At 37.3% G+C, this 19,868-nt stretch overlaps 1 protein-coding gene across 2 annotated transcripts in view; it reads right to left on the bottom strand.

The window, feature by feature from the left end:
• Positions 1–3,176: 3,176 nt before the first annotated feature.
• The window catches only part of LOC149238498 (putative UDP-N-acetylglucosamine--peptide N-acetylglucosaminyltransferase SEC), a 113,601-nt gene continuing 96,909 nt past the window's right edge, over positions 3,177–19,868 (bottom strand). For both annotated transcript variants that reach the window (XM_089373051.1, XM_089373052.1), the window contains exons 7-28: positions 11,484–11,603; positions 9,335–9,397; positions 9,154–9,232; positions 8,703–8,812; positions 8,374–8,427; positions 8,083–8,150; positions 7,810–7,912; positions 7,470–7,672; positions 7,278–7,374; positions 6,691–6,762; positions 6,511–6,587; positions 6,073–6,189; positions 5,852–5,936; positions 5,574–5,741; positions 5,333–5,443; positions 5,131–5,217; positions 4,918–5,045; positions 4,507–4,589; positions 4,267–4,372; positions 3,990–4,136; positions 3,748–3,868; positions 3,177–3,635 (exon numbers count right to left, since the gene is read on the bottom strand). In XM_089373051.1, coding sequence (XP_089229177.1) covers positions 3,522–3,635; positions 3,748–3,868; positions 3,990–4,136; positions 4,267–4,372; positions 4,507–4,589; positions 4,918–5,045; positions 5,131–5,217; positions 5,333–5,443; positions 5,574–5,741; positions 5,852–5,936; positions 6,073–6,189; positions 6,511–6,587; positions 6,691–6,762; positions 7,278–7,374; positions 7,470–7,672; positions 7,810–7,912; positions 8,083–8,150; positions 8,374–8,427; positions 8,703–8,812; positions 9,154–9,232; positions 9,335–9,397; positions 11,484–11,603 — 2,313 coding nt within the window. In that variant the 3' untranslated portion in view covers positions 3,177–3,521. The remainder of the gene's footprint in view (positions 3,636–3,747; positions 3,869–3,989; positions 4,137–4,266; positions 4,373–4,506; positions 4,590–4,917; positions 5,046–5,130; positions 5,218–5,332; positions 5,444–5,573; positions 5,742–5,851; positions 5,937–6,072; positions 6,190–6,510; positions 6,588–6,690; positions 6,763–7,277; positions 7,375–7,469; positions 7,673–7,809; positions 7,913–8,082; positions 8,151–8,373; positions 8,428–8,702; positions 8,813–9,153; positions 9,233–9,334; positions 9,398–11,483; positions 11,604–19,868) is intronic.

Here is a 19,868-nt window from a genome sequence, read left to right as displayed (position 1 = left end):
CAATGTATTAAAACCTATGCTAAAACCATCAAAACCTAAGTCCTACCTATCGCATTCAAACTATGTAATAAAACCCTAAGCCTAAGTCCTAACCCTAGCATAATACACTCTCGGCCTATGTTAACAAACATTACATTACAATACAAATAATAATACACAGCCCTAACCGCGGAGGCAAACTGTGTCGGAGAAGGCCACAAGTGAACGTTGCATCGACAGACCGTCACGGTCTTTGTAGCCGCAGTCCAAACCACAGAGGGTTAGCAGACCGCAGCGGAATTTATAGGCACATGTGAACGGAGGCAATGCTAGTTAGCGGAGAGTTCACCATCAATCACCAGAAACTGTTAACATGTGACAAGTTTGGAGTTCACCATCAACAAAATTGTCACCAAAACCGTCGGGGAAGACCGCAGAGGCGGCAGCGGCTGGTTAGGCCGTCGCCTGCCACATGTAACCGTTCCACACCTCCGCCCGGTTAACCTGACCGCCAACGGTTTCAACTTATCACAATGTTTATTTTTGGGTTTTATATGGTTTGTTTGTTCGAAACTAATCCCTCCACCATGTAATCTAATCCTAGGTGTTCTCTTACAACAAGACCGAGACAAACCACCCCTAAGGCAATGCTAGTTAGCGGAGAGTTCACCGCAGCATCAAACAATCACCGGAAACTGTTAACATGTGACAAGTTTGGAGTTCACCATCAGCAAAACTGTCACCGGAACCGTCGGGGAAGACCGCAGAGGTGGCAGCGGTTGGTTAGGCCGCCGCCAATCACATGTAACGGTTCCAAACCTCCGCCCATTTAACCTGACCACCAGCGGTTTCAACTTATCATAATGTTTATTTTTGGGTTTTATATGGTTTGTTTGTTCGAAACTAATCCCTCCACCATGTAATCTAATCCTAGGTGTCCTCTTACAACAAGACCGAGACAAACCACCCGAGTGCAGCAAATCCATGCCATGATTAGCCAAAGGAGGTTTTGATGCGCCTGCAGGCCTATAAGAGGCGGTTTTTCTTCATTGATCAGGAGGAGAGTGGTTTTGATTTTTGTTTGCAGATTCTGGAGGTCATAGGCAGTTTTGTTTTCAGTGTAACAGGGGCATCCGAAGTCGGAATTGGGAACCGTGATAGGTGTTGGAAACTTGGTTCAAGAGCTTCTTTTTGACAGTGATCAGAAGTGCCTGCGTGCAGATTCAATCTCCTCTATTCTTTGTGTAATCAAACTCCTTGGTTTCAATCCTAATAAAGCAGTCGCCCATCTTGAAAGCAGACCCGGAGACGTAGTCCATTAGGGACAAACTCCATAATCAACTTTGTTGTCTGGTATCATTGTGTTTTTATTGTTTTCACTTCTGTTGTGCATCTTTATTATGTTTAATCAGTTGTCGTAAAGTCTTATTCTCAAGTAGTTTTCCTCGTTTTCCAAACTTTCAGCAAACATTCAATTCATTAATGGCTAATCAATTCTACATCATTTTAATAAATGATCATTTCAGATCACCTCTATTTCGTTCGGTCAAGGTTCACCTGCTTGGGCCTACCCTCAACCCCTGGAAAGAAAACCCGATGACCAGCAAGACACTGGTTCTCTTCCCACTATCGAATGCAGACTTAGTGTGTGGATACGCTTCACGATGCTAATGTGAATACGCATCTCGTCGAAATACTCAATCGGGTCATGGAAGACCGTGTATGGCCTAAAAAAAATATCATAAAAGTGTGCTTCAAAATCTTGAAACTAAAAATTTTAAGCCATCGAATGCAATTTCTAATAAACTAGTCACGTCCTTAAACTGCTATAGGAGGGGAGCAGTAGCACAAGTACTATATCAGAACACAGCATCCAATCTTCTATATGCTATGGTGCACACTAGGTTAAATGTTGCATCAGTATAGCAAGTGCATGGTCCAACTAAAACTTTACAATGAAACAGATCCTGTAATATCTCAGGAGAACAGTGGACTATGGTATAGCTTTATCGAGTGCAAATGCCAAGCAACTATAATTCACAATGCAACAAAACAATGATTGGTTTGCCCATATCGACAGTAGGATGTATACTTCTACTTGGAAACTGGGAAATCTTGGAGTACCAAGAAGCAGTCAGCTGTAGCTCTATCGAGCACATAAGCAGACCACATATCAATCATACAAGCAGCAAAAGAATTGGTGTTGCCGAAGAGATTACTAGCAAATATTAGAGAAGAGACAAGTGGTTTTGCATTGTAATAATGAGAGCTGCATAAAACTGATGAAAAACAAAACAAAAGTTATGCATAAAGTCATCGAAAATCAAAACACAAACATCCTGCACGACTTTGTGAGAAGAGGTTGCCAAAAGAGAAATCGAGCTTCGCTTCTGTGTTTTACAAAACATAGTACCTGATATATTTACAAGACACTTATGCCAAGTTTCAGTAGAGTCAAATTGGAAGTAAAGGACTGCTTAGCAATAAATACAAGCTATAAGTATGAGCGTTAGGTGGAAAGCCTGCCTCTAACTTTGTGTATACATAGGGCTCCAACTGTCCATTAATGCCTGCATGGACAACTGTTAGAAACATTTTTAACGTTGCAACCATTCTCTTATATATTTATACTGGACCGTAAAAACCATTAAACACCAATACATCGATCCTTTTGAACTTTCAAGTGAAAAGTAATGGTTTTGCCTTAATCTGCTACTGTGCAGCCAAGGTATGGTGTGTATTTTTGAATGCAATGGGACCATAGCAGAAGTTCAGCTTTACAGGATAATAATAGAGGAGATTCACATTAAGCTATAACTTTGTCCATAATATAATAGGCACTATCTGCCATGATACTGCTCCTGCAACACCCACACAATATTGCCGGACAGTAGCTAATTACACCAAATGTCTGAACTTCCAAGTCATAACATCAAAGATTTTCAGTCTTCTTAAATCTGGTCTTACTAAAGCAGGTCATATCATTAGAAAAAGTTTCCAAATACCTTTTATGATGTCACGTTACAGCTGATAATCAACCTCCATATCTGTCTCAAAGAAGTAAATAAAAATGGCATAATTACAGCAGCAGCAGCAAACACTGTACACACTGATTAAGCCATTCATGTATATCTCAAGAGCATAGGGCAATTAATCTACATCTTCCAGCAAAACAAGAGAAACACACAGGGAAGATATAAACATAGAATGGTTTAGATGCTCATTGATCATGTGTAAAGTGAAACCCTTCATTCTCTTACCTCGATGTACATAAAGCTGTCATACCAAAAGTGTAACCATCAATAAGATGAACCTCGAATAATTCTAAACTCTAACCATGAACTTGAAAATTTAACTAGAACACCAATTGCACCATAGTGTCCATGCATTTGACATGTGGACAATTCCTCTGGCCTCTATCAACACCATAGCACTTAAAAGTGAAACTGTGTTTCACGCAGAGGCTGAAGTGCACCGTTAATAAATCCTTTCAAATACGGAATTTTAAATATTGTATACCCTTGTACGTACAAACATATGAATTATCGATCATAAGGAAAGTCACTGTCATTTTCAGTCACTTTGAAGGGCTGAGGATGTTTCTCTGTGCAGTATAAATTCCACATCTTAAAATAGGCCCTCTCAAGATTCCGTACCTGTCTCACAGCCGAAATAGGGAAAATATCATGAACAAATCACATTGAAGAGGATCTGAGAAGAGTCCGACTTTATTCCACATATAACTAATCATGGAAGGATAATACTCACCCAACGAACAGTGTCAAATAATGGACATGTCATCCGTGCTGATTTGATTTTAGCAGTCAAAGCTTGACATTTTGCAGGATTTTGGGCAAGACTAACAGCCTTCTCTTCATACTCTTGCATACTGTAACCAGAAAGTCAATGTTATATAAAACATGATCGTTCCATTTCAATAACCTAACAAACAAGTATTTACAGCAATATGTACTTCAGTGAACCCTACGAACAAGAATACAAGAAAATACCTGTTCACAACCATCTCTTCTCCGAAACCAGTAGCATAACAGAGAGAACCTGCCACTCGTGTGGCCATTTTCTCAAGTGGAAGAGTTATAATAGGAACACCAGCCCAGAGCACATCGGTGCCAGTGGTATGTGCATTACATAATGGCCTGTGGAGGAAATTTTTCCAGCAAAGTTTTATATTACCTTGCCCAGATTATAAGTTTAACAAGATTTAAGGGAAAAAAAACAGAGAGACGACATTGAATAATAAGAGCCTCTGAAAATATAATTACTTACGTATCAAGGCACACATCAGCCAATGAGCTACGGCGTATATGCTCACTCTTGGCTGCAACATCTGTGAATATAATCTGGTCAGGTCTGACACCCTGTGCAGCAGCAACTGGAAAAAAAAAAGAAAAAAAACACTTAAGATTACCTCCAATCACAGCCAACATTTAGATAACACAAAATATATATTTCTCTTTCTAGTTTGATTTAGCTTCCCAAGAATAGATTGTGAAAAGCTTCACCCACAGGCTTGCAATCTACTTTCTCCTGCAGCAGGAAATCTCAGAAGCCACAGAGCACTATTTGGTGCACGTTTCAGAATATTGCACCTGCATTAAGGAAAGTAGTTTAGTATATATGTATGCAGGAAGAGGAACAGGGTATAGGTAGGTCAATTGTGTTTATAAGACTGGCACAGCGGCAGATATCCATACCACCTAGAAATATAGAATCAAAAATTTTAAGGAAAACCGATCTTTGAGAAGTCCATAATAAGTCTCTCCAATGAAAAAAAAGTTACAGGCAACTTAACCTTTTTCCAAATACATTTTGTGCTGAATGTACTGACTCAGAATTCATCACGAAGAAACTACCATATCACCATGAAAAGCTCAGTATTCATCACGAAGAAACTACCATATCACCATGAAAACATACCATGTTATGAATATATCGGGATTTATTTTGTAAAGCTGATTAAAGCAGGCAAACAAAAATTTGTCTTCCGGTAGTCCATAATCTAAACGCTTTGGATGGCACGCAGGATCTAAAACATCTTGATTTTTCTGGAAAAAAGTTACAACAGAAATTAGGTTTGCCACTCATGCCATATTTCCATTCAAGACCAGGAAAACATTTAATTTCACTTACCTGCTTGTAATCATTCACAAAATAACAATGTGGCATATGTACAAGCTTCTCAGAATAGATATGTGATAAATGTGTAGGTGAAACAAACTGCATGCAACATGTGTGCTTCATTAAAACATAATATACTAAAACTCTCATTTGTTAACAAAAAACCATCTTATAGAAACCAACCATATAACTACTCACATCATTTAAATTTTACCTCGTCTGTCACTAAATAGTCAATATAATTGGCACCAGTGGTTCCAGGAAAGCCCATATATGAAACTTGAATGGGGGCTGGTTTCATTGCAAAAATTTCATTCCGAGCACCCTGCAAATTTGCTTGGAGTATAAGAGCATTATAGTTGGTATTGAGTCATGTATGGTCTCAGAAACAGAAAACGCATTAAAACCTGACATAAGCCTCAATATCAATAAAATAAATTCCAGACTATTTTTACCTTCGTATACCCATTCAAGTTGATAAGAATTTGAATATGAGCTTCAGATATCATCCGTGCAATCACATCAGATGAAAGGGAAGAAACATCAATGAAGTGTTCTACCTCTGATTGTATACGCTGTCTCCACTCACTGCCATCACTCTGACTCAATGCATAGCAAAATACCTGTGCACAATCAACACAATGATCTTAGATTGTAACATAGAATTAGATTATGCTCAAAGAGATAATGGTACACTTAATTACAATTAGTAAACCATAAAAAAGGTCCATACCTCAATGTGCTCTTGATTATGCATACCAAAAACAGAGCCCATGAGGTGTGAAAGTGGGTGGTTACCAAAATCACTGCTGACATACCTAAACAACAAAGAAACAAAATGAAAAAGAATTAGCATATACATAAAACCAGATAAGCAGTACAAATATAAAATCGAAAGGACTTAAAATTTTATAAAAATTATTAAAACAAAAAGACAAGAACATAAAAGCATACCCCACCCTAAGCCTGCCGCTGCCACCCTCACCTTTCACAGGCAAACAAGGAGGGTGTACAAAAGACTGAGGTCCAAAACGAGATGCAACAAGAAGACAATGCTCTGCATATTTCCGACTGTACAGATACAATATGCCTCAATGACAGATTTAAACATGTACGTGTTACTACGTGCTCCTAAAAAATAAGTACAAGATGATACTATGAAAAACCGTAAATTAATTAACTATATTATAGCAGTAATTTGTGGAGGCTAAACTTCAATTAACACAATAAAGACAACAAAGAGTTAGAGCATTTGCCCTTACTATCAAAAGTGATGCCAACAGCAAACCAGGTGAGCTGCTGCCAACATCACTTGGTTCTACAATCTATGCCTTGTACCGTAAAAAATGGACAAAAGCAAATCATGCCCAAAAACAAGTCCACAATATGCACCTGATTTCTAAAGTCAACACTGGTTCAAAGGGATAAGCGATTGCATGAAATGGCTGCACGCTTGGAAGAACTGACATCTACCATTAACAATAACACATGCATGCCTGGAAAGTTAGACAAAGCATCATAATAATTCTTAGCATACAGTAATAACTGGAAATAAAAAAACATGGTGCACACCTTTATCTGCCGCCTTACAATTGTCTCAACTTCAACAAACTTACTGTCACGGTCCTCCCAATCACATACACACTAAAAATGCAAATGTTTGAATCAGTAATTTAATAATTTCAAAAATCACAGCAGACAACTGTCATTCCCATTCAACAAATTTTCACAAACATGTAATTAATTATTAAATAGGCAGAAAGGTAAAGTAAGCTACATCATAATAAACAAACTGGACATTGTTCAGAAAGGTAGCATTTCTTCAGAGATCATTATCTATCTGGGAACAACAAAAATCAGTACATGTTATCACAAGTTACCATTAAATTCACACTAGTTTCTGAAACATACTAACGGCCTAGATCTGCAGCGCAGATAACCCTTTTTTTTCAACTTTGCAACCTCCATTACCTGCATTGCTGCTTTTCACCATGTTACAATTTTCTCACTTTTACATCCAACCATGGCTCTCTATTTGTCTCCACATTTATGTCAATCTTCTAATGATTATTAATATCGTGTTCTTTAAAAATCCGTATATTTACATTACTACATTTGGTGACAAGTACTAACTTCTAAGTTATAATCAAAGATTATACCTGCAAAGTGTGCAGCAGGTTGCAGATTGCTTCTGGAAAATCAGGACGCAGTAACAAAGCTTGCTTGTAACACTTAATAGCAGCTTCAACAAGACCACTGCAAAAGAAAGGTTTTTAATTTTACCCCAAATATTCAGTGGCAACTTCTCTAACAGAATAGAACTGTTTTGAATAGGATAATTTACACAGCACCTATCCTTGTAGGCTGAAGCAAGGTTGGCATGACCTTCTGCCATGGCAGGCCTGATTGTTACTGCACGTATATAATCTTGTATTGCTTCATTAACTCGGCCCATCTCTTTAAGTGTATTGCCCCTATTAACAAGACCATCAGCTGCCGTAGGATCTATACGGAGAACTTCATTGTAACAAGCAATTGCTTCCATGTAATGACCCTGCCAATATCAATTTGTTCACTTGGAGAGAGAACCAAGAACAACTTAATATGCCCACCCAAGTCTACTTGCATACTCCAAAAAATAAACTAAAATTGTACCAGGTAGAAATTTTCTATATTATGCATATAGTCTACCTGCTGTTTGTATATTGTTGCCAAATTGCTATATGGAGCAGACAAACCAGTTGTAACTGCTATCGTCGCTTTATAGAAGTTTGCAGCCATATTCATCATATTCCTGAAAGACAATGACAAAAAAAATTGCATTCTGACCAATATATAATACCGGGAACTCTCCTTCAAATTACACCAAGAGCCCCTTTCCATAGGTAATGTGATAGGAAACTTAAAAGGCTAAGCCAAAACTATCTAGACATCAATAATAAACTAATTGTTGTTTTATATTACCATTCCATATAAATATTCCCAAGGTTTGTAAGAGCCTGAGGATGGTTTGTCTGAAGTTGAAGGCAGGACTGCAAAAATGGACAGACATAAGGGAAATGCTGAGTGAAACAAGCACAAGGCAACACAACTATTTCATAACATTATCCTAATGCTATAAACGAGTATCCTTAGAGGTTTTATGAACTTAAAAAATAATCATTCACTGTTTACATTTTAAAAAACTGTACACCCATACACCCATACTTGTGGAAAACAATGCTTATTCTATAAAACAGTAGCACAAGTTGGAACCTGGTAACAAGAAATTGCTTCTTCCACTCTCCCAGCATCTTTCAGTGCATTGCCCTACATTTAGGGAACAATCTAGATAAGTCAAGGCAGCCACAAACCGCAAACCAGTATTGCCAGGCATAACACTTATTCATAGTCAACTAATTCATTAAATTGTGATAACCTTGAAATAGTATAGAGGCACAATCCAGATACGTCAAAGCAGTCACAAGCTGCAAATTAGAATTGCCAGGCATAACACCTATTTGTAGTCAATTCATAAACCGTGACAAACTTGAGATGTTATATCGACAAATTGCTTCAAATGCATAGAGGCAACATGAACTCACCAGGTTATTGTATGCCTCCAAAAAAGTGGAGTCCAGGATAATAGCTTGTTTGTAATGTGCTATTGCCAAATCCAATTGACCTTGTTCATAAAAAACACTGGCTAAATTCCCTACACAATCATAGCATAGACGGCAACTCCCTGTCAACTTTGATAACCATCACAAAATTTGTACCTCAATACAGTTGTCAGCACCAGTGTTTAATATCCCTTTATGCAAATATTATAAAATTAAATTTTGTATAAGTGCATGCTAATTACTATAAACCATCAGCCTGCACAAAAGAAACTTTTGAACTGCAACAATGGACTGTTTTCAAAAACTTAAGCCCTCAATACACAGCAGGTTCAATATCTGTATACCATGTGAATTAAAAACCCAAACCCAAATTGAAAAACACAAGCCAACATGTCAAAACATGAAATATCTAATGTTTGTTTAACAGCCTTACCAAAGGCAATTGCATAGTCAGGACGCAATTGGATTGCTCGTTGATAGCACAAAATTGCATCTTGAGGCCTTCCCACAGCCTAATAAAGAATAGAATTAAAACATTATTTACAATCCCATGGCAAAAGGATCCAAAGAAAATTTTGTTGTATACTCTAAATAAAATACAATAATGGGCTTACCTTCAATACATTTCCTTGGTTCAAATGAGCATCTGCAAAATTGGGCTTCAACCTGATTGCCTCCTGAAAAAGAAGCATGATAAATCATTTCAAGTCGACAATAAAAGTATATTTCTGAGGCTTCAGTGCACAACTGTAAAGACTCGAGAGTTGTACCTGTTGGAAAATGTAACTAGGTCCGGTCTTCATTTAATGTATTCGAGTCATCTTGTAATGTACTTGTCAATCGAATAAAGAAAAGAATTTTTATTATTATTTTTGTGACTTATTAAAGCATGGGTTTCATGCTTGGGTCACCATGTTTTAGGTCAAAATACCCATTGAGGACTTCTTGGATTTGTTCTAAGTCAATAAAGTCATTGTACTTTTAAAGAGACCCCTCTTGGGCTTTTGAATTATGTAAAAAGGTTAAGTATTGAGTCAAATGTAATTTATGTATCTTCCACATCAATTTGGCCTAAGGACATCAATTCAACCTCCCTTGAAGCCTATAAATAGAAGCAAGTCGAATTCATTTGATGCATCTCATCTCAAGCTAGTTTGATATCTCTAAGGAAGCCGGAGAAGTGTGAAGTGGGTCTAAAGAAGCCAAAAGAAGTGCAAGTTGGGTGGAGTCTAAGGAGAAGAAGAAAACACAATTTTGGTGCCTCTCTCTCTCTCTGTTTCGTGCCCTAGTTTGGGAGATCGAAGTCTTCCAAACTTCGCTGATGCCGAAAGCTACCTAGTGCTGGAAGCTGCTACATAGTCAAAGTTGCTGGTAAGGAGGTCGAAGATCTGGGACGCTGACTTGGTGTGGAGGGAAGGTTTGGTCTTTCTCTAGAGTGAAGAGTCTCAAAGAATACTATTGAAAGGAAGAGAGTTTTGACTAGGTTTTCCCTAGAGGGCGGTTTTGCCCTGGCATAGTGCCTACCTAAGTTGCAGGAAACGTTGGAGAAGGGTTCGTTTCTGGCTGGAAATGAAACGGAAACGAGGAAACTCGTACAGTACGACCTGGAAACTCGTTTCCAGCCGTACTGACCCATTTCTCGAGCAAGAAACGTGGCCAGTACGGCCTGAAACGTGTTTCCAGGCTGTACGGTGGAGTTTCCTATTCTAACTTGACTTTTTCTTTTTTCTTTTTTTTTCTTTTTTTAGCTTCTAATTTTTTATTGGGCGACTAAAATATCTTCTGGATGCTTCTAGATGCCTCTCAAGTTATAAAAAAGAGGATTTTTTGAGTGGGGCAGCCTAGTGTTCAAGCCTATGGCCCTAGTGTTGATATGAAATGACTCAGGATGTTTGAGAGTGGTTTCGCCCTCATTGGATTTCATATGGAGAAAGTAGAATTTTAGATCTCACTCAAAATCCAGCAGACTTATATGTTTTTCAGGATTTCATGACTGGGGGGATTGCAATGTTTCCATTGGATTTTGTCATGTACTAGGGTATGGAACTTGTATTTAATCAAGAGAACCAAGCCCTATGCAGTGGAGACTCCCAATAATTAAGAGCACGTAGGGTACTAGGGTATGGAACTTGTATTTAATCAAGAGCACTAAGGTCATTCGACTATGTAGGAGGAGACTCCCAATCATGCACGAGACAAGAAATTAGAAATTTCTTGTGGATGATTATGTATATTGTTATTTTCATTATGTGATCATTCATGAGTAATTATGATGTAAATTTAGAGACTTATAGTTTATGCATTCACAATTGACAATTTTATCATAATGTAATAAATTAGAATGTATCATATATGCTTTATGATTGCACATATTTCTTAAATGTCCTATATATATATATATATATATATATATATATATATATTGTGTTTCCCCGTTTCCAAAATTTGGGGGGTCACGTTTCGTACCCGTGCCCGTTTCGTGCAACTTAGGACTGCCTACATATAGTGTCCATTGTTTTATATGCTATTGCTTTGGTAATTGCTTGATGAACTAAAAGAAAGAAGATATAAAGAATCATAATAACAAATCAAAAACATCACAAGTAATTATCAAGAATAAGAAAATCTTTCTGCCTTTCTGATTTTCCAACAGTACCAGTGAACTCAAATCTTGCAAGCAGTAAACAGCTACAATGTGTGAAAATCATATGATACTCCAACAGCACAGCAAGTATACCTCCAAAAAAGTGAATGAAAGATTACCTTATAATATGCAAGGGCTTTCTGGAAATCCCCTGCTTCCATAAACAGGCCAGCCAAGTTTGACCATGCAATCGCAAAATTTGGTTGTATTCGCAATGCCTCCAAATAGCACAAGTATGCCTGCACGGATTTCAGTCATTATGCCACAAGACATGCACTTCTCACAAATGCAATCCCCTCAGTTCAGAGCATAGAATGAAATCTGTAGGCATTTAGAAACAATAAAAACAATCCTTTCACATGGAAAATAGAGTGCTTAAAAATTCAATTGCTTCTCTGTGGTGCTAGCTTACAAAGTTGGGAAAAAAACATATAATTTGTCGAGTCTGGTCTGTTCGTTTTGTTTAATTGAACTGCTGGATTGGAGAAGAAAAAGAACAGATATGTTGGTAGGATCAGTTGATTGAATGGTAGGAAAGCATTGGAGATTCAGTATTAAGCTCAGAACCTCCATCATTCAACGTCCACATGCGTAGGCTGGAACTAGACCGCATCCTAGAGGGCTTCATATAAGCTGCAGTTTACTCAGGGAAGAAAAGTATCATGGCTGGACATGCCCAAGGGGTTACACTTATTGATAACCATATAGTGAATTAGAAAACTTAAACATCTGTTTTGTGGAAACATAAGATGCAAGCAATGTTATGAAAATTTGTGGGAAGTTCTAACTAGAATATAAAAAAGACCAGTCCAGCAGGCAGAGGTAGAGCGAGCTTAGATAGCAGGTTCATTCCAGCAGATATCTTTTGTTGACAGCTCAGGTGCACCAATCATGGAAACGAGAGTGTTCTTAAAAAATGGATATGGCAAGTAAATACCACCACAAAGATTTTAGGAGAATGGGAAACAAGGTATTTGAAAAAATACAAGTAACATAAGTATTTCAAAAGATAGATTTAGCAAATTATCAGGAAAACCCAAATGAAATGATCAAGAAAATTAAAATCATATAAATGAAATTTAGTAAAAAAACTTGCGTCTGTTTAACTCCCATATATGATAACATAGTGCAAATCCATACATATTAGGTTACATGTGCCAAAATACAGTATGAGCTACACTGGGATCCCAAATTCATCAACCCAAACATCATCTGCATCAAGAAAAGTTTGAGGACTGAAAGAGAGCAGAGATTTTTTTTTATAGGAAATGAAGGGGACTTACGGTTCAAGAATCTTCCTTTTCAATCCAGTGAAAAATTGTTAACTAACAAATTACGAATGCTAATAAGCATTTTTTGCTATTTAATTTTTCTTTTTCTTTTTTTTGGAGTTGTATGGAGCCTACAAGGCTTGAATCATGCATTTTCAGTCTGAAACATTCAACTGCAGGCCTGGAATGTCATAGAAATGCCCTGAAACCTATTTTGGGAAATGCACCCAAAATGCTTCAAAGCATTTCCCATGCGTACATAACGCATTTCCAAATACAGAAACACTGGGTGTGGTAACTGGTTTGGGGGATGGGAAGGGGGTTGAGATAATGAAGCACTTACAACTTTTGCATTCTCAGTTGTAGATAACATACATTCAAGATATACAGCATGCCCATGAAGCTTGGAAAAACTTCAGAGTCTGTGTGAAACCCCTAATGGGACCAGAATTTTGTATTTAAAAGTGTTGCCAATATCACGATATTATTGTGTGTTGAAATATGTAACTAGGTTCAGTCTTCATAATGACATGTGTAATCATGATTTTATGTAATTAATGTAAAGAAGGAAAATAAAATTATTTTACGCTTGAGTCATGGGTTTCATGCTCAAGGAATTTTATTTTATAGATAAACCTCCCATTGTGAGCTATTAGGTTTGATCATTAAGTCATAAAGTCAATTGAGTCTTTTTCATGTATGAAAGACCCTTCTTGGGCATGTTACATATTTACTTAAGTCATTGTAAGAGTCAAAAAACCCTCCAAGACCAAGTCCAAGAGCATCAAACAAGTCGGCCTTCAAATAAAGCTTTAAGTCCACTCCAAGTTAACATGTCCGCCTAGGAACAAGTCAACTCTGCCTACAAGCATGAGGAAGAAGTCTATACATAGAGACTCGACCTCACTTGAAGATTCATTCATTCATTCATTTGAAATAGAAGATCAAGTGCGAGAAACACAAGAAGAGGAGCCTCTCATCAAATAAAGAATGGAGAAGAAGGAGCCGAAGTGATTTTGATCTATTTTGGGGCAAATACCTCTCACACATGTGAAGAAGATTAATACCATCTGCTGCAGAAGAAGCAGAGTTATCACGATCATCCTAGGAAGCCGAATCAAGGAAGAAACTAAGTCAATTATCAAGCCGAATTGCAGAAGAAGGAGATACTATCCAAGCGAGAAGGAAATCAAGGGATAAAATCATTGTTTGTCCCTCACACATGCTGCAACTAGGGTTTCTGAAGAGGCCGAGAATTGCAGGTCTGTGTCAATAGGCTGAAATCTGAAGAGAAGTTGAGATCCATGGTAACGCAATTAGTTTGCAACTAGGATTTCTGAAGAGGCCGAGAATTGCAGGTCTGTGTCAATAGGCCGAAATCTGAAAAGAAGTCGAGATCTATGGTAAAGCAATCAGTTTGACTAGTGTTGACTCAAGGAAGAAGAATTGTTTCAAGGAAGTCTTGTGACTTGGTCTTGGAGAGGTTGTTAGGTCAAGGGTCTTGGTCTTGGAATTCACTACTTGAAGATTCTATAAGAAGAATAATTCGTGTGGGTTTTCCTCTCAAGTTGGAGAGGTTTTGGCCCTCGCTCATCGCCTTCATCTTGTGTCCCTTATCTCATTTTTGTTCATGTTTTGATAGTTGTTTGATGAAAAGAACACTATAATAATCAAGCTAAAGGAGAACCTAATCAAGAGAAGTATAAAGTATTCACAATCAGTTATCATCTCTAGAGAAATCACTTCTTGTCTCTACCCTAGATTTCTCAACATGGTATCAGAGCTAAGGTGACAAATCAAGGAAGGCCAACTCAACAAAGGAAACTCAAGCACTCGAAGACCAAAGCTGTAAGGCATCAAGAATCAAGAAGATCCTCTCATCTCCAAAGCATTTTGAAGAAAAAGGCTACATCATCATCATGAAGAAGTGTCAAAACCCTAGATCAAACAAAGAAGTCCTCAGTTAAAGTATTATTGGGATCCTCGCTCAAATCATAATCTCAAGGAGACCTCAAAAGACCCTAATTGAAGAAATCATAAAATCAAAGCATCTTGAAGTATTTTCATCCGAGGGAAGCAAGAAGAAAGGAGTTGTTGGCATTATCAAAGAATTCAAGGTGAGCTCCCTCCCTTTGGAGTCAAAGATCACTTTTGAAAAAAACCATCTTCATCAAGGAGAAGTTTTCTATTATCTATATCATCATCAAATTCAAGAAGGTAGCAAGTTGAAGGAGAAATCTTCACAAATAAGTATATTTATGTCTACATTTGAATCTGTCAAAATGTCTTTTTGCAAGAGATGGAACAAATTGGTTGGGGCTTCAAATTTTCTTGCATGGAAAAAAAGGACAGATCTGAACCTCATAGAAAATGAGGTCATGGAACATGTTAAAGGCTCAATCACCAAACCTCCAAAAGAAGATGCTCAAGCATTTGCAAGGTATATGAAAGGGGAAGTAAGGGCTCAAAGGAATCTCATAGAATCCATCAAGGATCTCCTCATTCCCTATGTATCTAATCTTGAAACATCAAAAGAAATATATGACAAATTAGTAGAGTTGTTTCCCGTAAGCATTGCAAGAGAAGTAATCCCATTAAGACAAGAACTCTATAAGATGAAAATATCCAAAGAAGAAGGAATAACCTCACACTTTATGAGGATATCTGAAATAAGAGATCAACTACAAGATTTGGGAGAGATAATGTCTGACAAGGAGATGACTAGCATAGTACTAAATGCACTGCCAGAGGAATTGGGTAACTTTACATCAAGCATTTATGGGAAGAAGGAAGCCACTCCATTCAAGGATCTATTGTCATGATGCAAAATTGAAGAAACTAGCTTGAAGGCAAAATCTGATGTAGGATCAAATGAGAAAAATCAAGCATATGCTACTACGACAAAGAGAAAAGGGAAATTTGGAAAATTTGGTCCGCAAAAAAGAAAGAAGAATATGGCAAAAGTTCAATGCTATGGATGTCAAGAATATGAGCACTACAAGAGAGATTGTCCTAAACTCAAGAAGGACAACAACAAAAGAGGAAGGGAAGAAGCCCATATCACTGAAGAAGTAGAGGAAGTTGAAAAGAAGAAATCCAAGAAAGAGGAAGTAAAAGATCTCTACTATGATTGAGATAGTCTTCCTCACCTAGTTCTTTTCAAGTTTCTATTTTCAAAGTTTTCTGTTGTATAGCTATCATGGTAGGAATTACTAGGAAGCATGATAGGATGCATCGTGGCATCATAGAAGCATACGATTGAAAGCAAGAGCTCATAACATTATCTTAGAGAAGCATGAAAGATAGCTGAAATAAAGTCTATGGCAACCACCTATAGAAGGATGTAGCTCTTGTTAACCTCATTAGAAGCATAAGTAGTACTTATGGAAAGAGGAAAGCCATCTAGGATAAAGCTCATCATACATCATTCAAGAGAGGCATTTGCAAGATGAGGATGATCATGATCCTCTGCTAGAATCTTAATTAGAAGATTCACCAATTGAAAGAAGCAAGTGTTTCATCAAGAATTCCAACTTGTAGGGATTCATTGGATGATGGTACAATGTCAAAAGAAGTGAAGTAGGTCAAGGGATTGAAGTTCTTTCAATCAAGGAAGCCACCGAAGGAAGTCTAGATAACCAAAAGAAAAAGATGAGGTATGTATGCTTGTATTTCGATAAAACTGAATCATGTCATATAATTGCAGATAGCATGGATAAAAAAATCTCTACCTCATGAGCATGATCAAAAGAAAAGGATCTCCTCCTTTGGAAGAAGGCATGAAGCCATGGTTCACATATTGTCTAAGATGAAATCAATATAATAAGTCCTCATATGGAATATGAGCTGGTTGACAAAAATAAAGGAACTATGCATGGAAGTTCCTAGGATGTGAAGAAGGTAAGGAAACATCATGAAAAATGCAACTATGAAGGCAATCAACATCCAAGGACTAAGAGTTTTGACTATGATATCTCCATAGGAAAGATATGAAGAATCTGATGAAGTTTCAAAAAGAAAGAGATCCTCGACATCGTATATCTTGTTGGAGATGTGTCAATATGTATGCAGGATGTTGATGCAAACAAAGAGATGTCATGATGAATGACCATCACAAAAGGTAGTTTTGACTTAAATGTTCATTTTCTAATTTTGAACAATATCCGGATGGGCTAATGCAGGGTTATCAAGGGAGAAGTTGTAGATGTCATCTACAACAGAAATGGTAGGATGAAAGATCCTAAAGGAAACATGACATGAATAAGGTAGCAAGGCATGAAGGAAGGCGAGATATGGAATAATGGATCACTTTCCGTTGAAAAGAAGGATGATATGACTAACATGATTCAAGAATGAAAGTGATGGATGTTTTGTGTCCTACAAGAAGTCCCAAAAAGATGTAGGCTCCATAACATAGAAGAAATTAATGACATCAAACGAAGGAGGTCCTACAAGCAAATGTTAATCCCATGATCTCCACCTAAAAATTTGTTGGAAGCAAGTCCTTGATTAAGAGGGAGCCTAGGTACATTCCTTTTATAGGAATGGGTGCATTCCATCAATGGAATGGGTATATCCTCCCTAGTTGAGAGGGAGAGATAGACACATCATTCTTGTCTTCACCTGGGAAGATAGAATGGAGGATTGGGTAAGCATATGGTATCGGATACTCTTTGAGGATGTGTCAAGGCATCCAAGATAAGAGTAGTCGCAGAGGCCTGATATTCTTTGAGCACTGGGAATCCAAGATAAGAAGTCCTAGTGGAACATACTCTGAGAGAACCCGGGTGGGGTATGTTCCGAGAGAGACAATGATGAGGGTGTCTATAAATCATTGGTCTCGCCAGCATTGTGCTCTAATATTTTGGAGAGATAGAGCAGTTAGTCAAGGCCTTGCTATGGGCCAATGTTGTATGATATGATGCTAAACAAATGGGTTACCAATCCAACTCATCTTATACGAATTCTTCAGACTGAGAATGTCCAAGTACATTGTATGGATTACGAATACCTCCCTAGTTGAGAGGGAGTGTTGAAATATGTAACTAGTTCGTTCTTCATAATGACGTGTAATCATGATTTTATGTAATTAATGTAAAGGAAAATAAAATTATTTTATTCTTGAATCATGGGTTTCATGCTCAAGGAATTTTATTATATAGATAAATCTCCCATTGTAAGCTATTAGGTTTGGTCATTAAGTCATAAAGTCAATAGAGTCTTTGTCATGTATGAGAGAACCTTCTTGGGCATGTTACATATCTATTTAAGTCATTGTAAGAGTCAAAAGACTCTCCAAGACCAAGTCCAAGAGCATCAAAAAAGTCAGCCTTCATATGAAGCAATAAGTCCACTCCAAGTTAACACGTAGGCCTAGGATCAAGTCAAGTCGGCCTACAAGCATGATGAAGAAGTCTATATATAGGGACTCGACCTCACATGAAGATTCATTCATTCATTTATTCATTCATCTGAAATAGAAGATCAAGTGCGAGAAACACAAGAAGAGGAGCCTCTCATCAAGTGAAGAAGGGAGAAGAAGGAGCCGAAGTGATTTTGATCTGTTTTGGGGCAAATACCTCTCACACATGCGAAGAGGATTAGTACCATCTACTACAAAAGAAGTAGAGTTATCACAGTCATCCTAGGAAGCCGAATCAAGGAAGAAACTAAGTCACTTACCAAGCCGAATTGCAAAAGAAGGAGATACTATTCAAGCAAGAAGGAAATCAAGGGATAAAATCGTTGTTTATCCCTCACACGTGCTGCAACTAAGATTTTTTAAGAGGCCAAGAATTGATAGTCTCTAAGGCCAAAATCTGAAGATAAGCCGAGATCCATGGTAAAGCAATCAGTTTGGCTAGCATTGACTCAAGGAAGAAGAATTGTTTCAAGGAAGTCTTGTGACTTGGTCTTGGAGAGGTTATTAGGTCAAGGGTCTTCGTCTTGGAATTCTGTACTTGAAGATTCTATAAGAAGAAGAATTCATTTGGGTTTCCTCTCAAGTTGGAGAGGTTTTGGCCCTGGCTCATCGCCTTCATCTTATGTCCCGTGTCTCATTGTTGTTCATGTTTTGATAGTTGTTTGATGAAAAGAACGCTATAATAATCAAGCTAAAAAATAACCTAATCAAAAGAAGTAAAGTATTCACAACCAGTTATCATGTCTAGAGAAATCACTTATTGTCTCTGCCCTAGATTTCTCAACATTTTGGACATCACAATAAATAGCAAATTGCAATGTGTCTTAGCCAGTGATAATATTGCCTACAAAAGTCAATATTTCTGCGGCCAAAAATATCAAGAGTTCTAACTCAAGATGCACTAAGATACAATTCAGTGTTGACATGTGATGTATCAATAGACATCTTATAAGTCTTATATATCAATTTTCTTTTCATATTTATGTGGCAATTTGTTTATTTGAATTGTTGTTGCTTTAGATGTTTAAAAAAAAAGGAAAAAATTGAATATTTGCGTTGTGTTTGAAATATTGTTGTCATTAATGTCAAAGAAGGGGAGATTACAGATGTCCAAGATAAATATTGCAAGATGAAGATTGTTGGAAATATTGTTTGGATACCCAATTTTTTTATTCCCAGTTTGGATACCCTATCTTTTAAGGAATTTGTACTCTAAATACCTAGCTCAAATGGAAGCACAAGATATATAGCTGAAAAGCTTATTCCAAGACCTTTCCAACAGTATATGGCACTTTCTCTAACTCCATATGAGGAGATATAAACAATTTTGTCAGGTCATCCCAACCACTTTTACAAGTCAATCCTATAAGTGTAAGCATAAACACTATAAATAAAGGATAGATGAGAGCATTTAAAGATCATCCAAGCAAGAAAAAATCTCAGGTGCACAAGAGAAGTTGGTGAATACTCTTCGGGTTTTAAAGGTGGAGAAAATATGTGCTTTGTGGAGTGAATGAGTCAGTTTGGAATTTTTGATATAACTTCTATCTAGGATGTTTCAAACCATCAAATTTTGAGGAGATAGAGTCAAGATCTTTCTATACATGTGATCAATATTTCAAGCATTGGTTCGCTATACTTTCAAAGATACGGTCTGATGAAGTTAGGGTTAAGTATTGGGGGTTTTCGCAGTGCATTATATTAGATATCATTTTTGGGATTCAACTGCGTTAAGTAAGTCATTCATCTATGACCATTTCCATGAGAGGTAGTCGTCACTGACTAATTTCTCATGATTTTTTAATAGTCCA

Source organism: Pinus tabuliformis, chromosome 8 (genome assembly GCF_031772625.1).
Source record: "Pinus tabuliformis cultivar Carrire ecotype Pingquan chromosome 8, CPIR1, whole genome shotgun sequence".
Lineage (NCBI taxonomy): Eukaryota > Viridiplantae > Streptophyta > Pinopsida > Pinales > Pinaceae > Pinus > Pinus tabuliformis.
The sequence above is the reverse complement of the archived record's forward strand: the minus strand, read 5'-3'. Positions and strand labels throughout refer to the sequence as shown.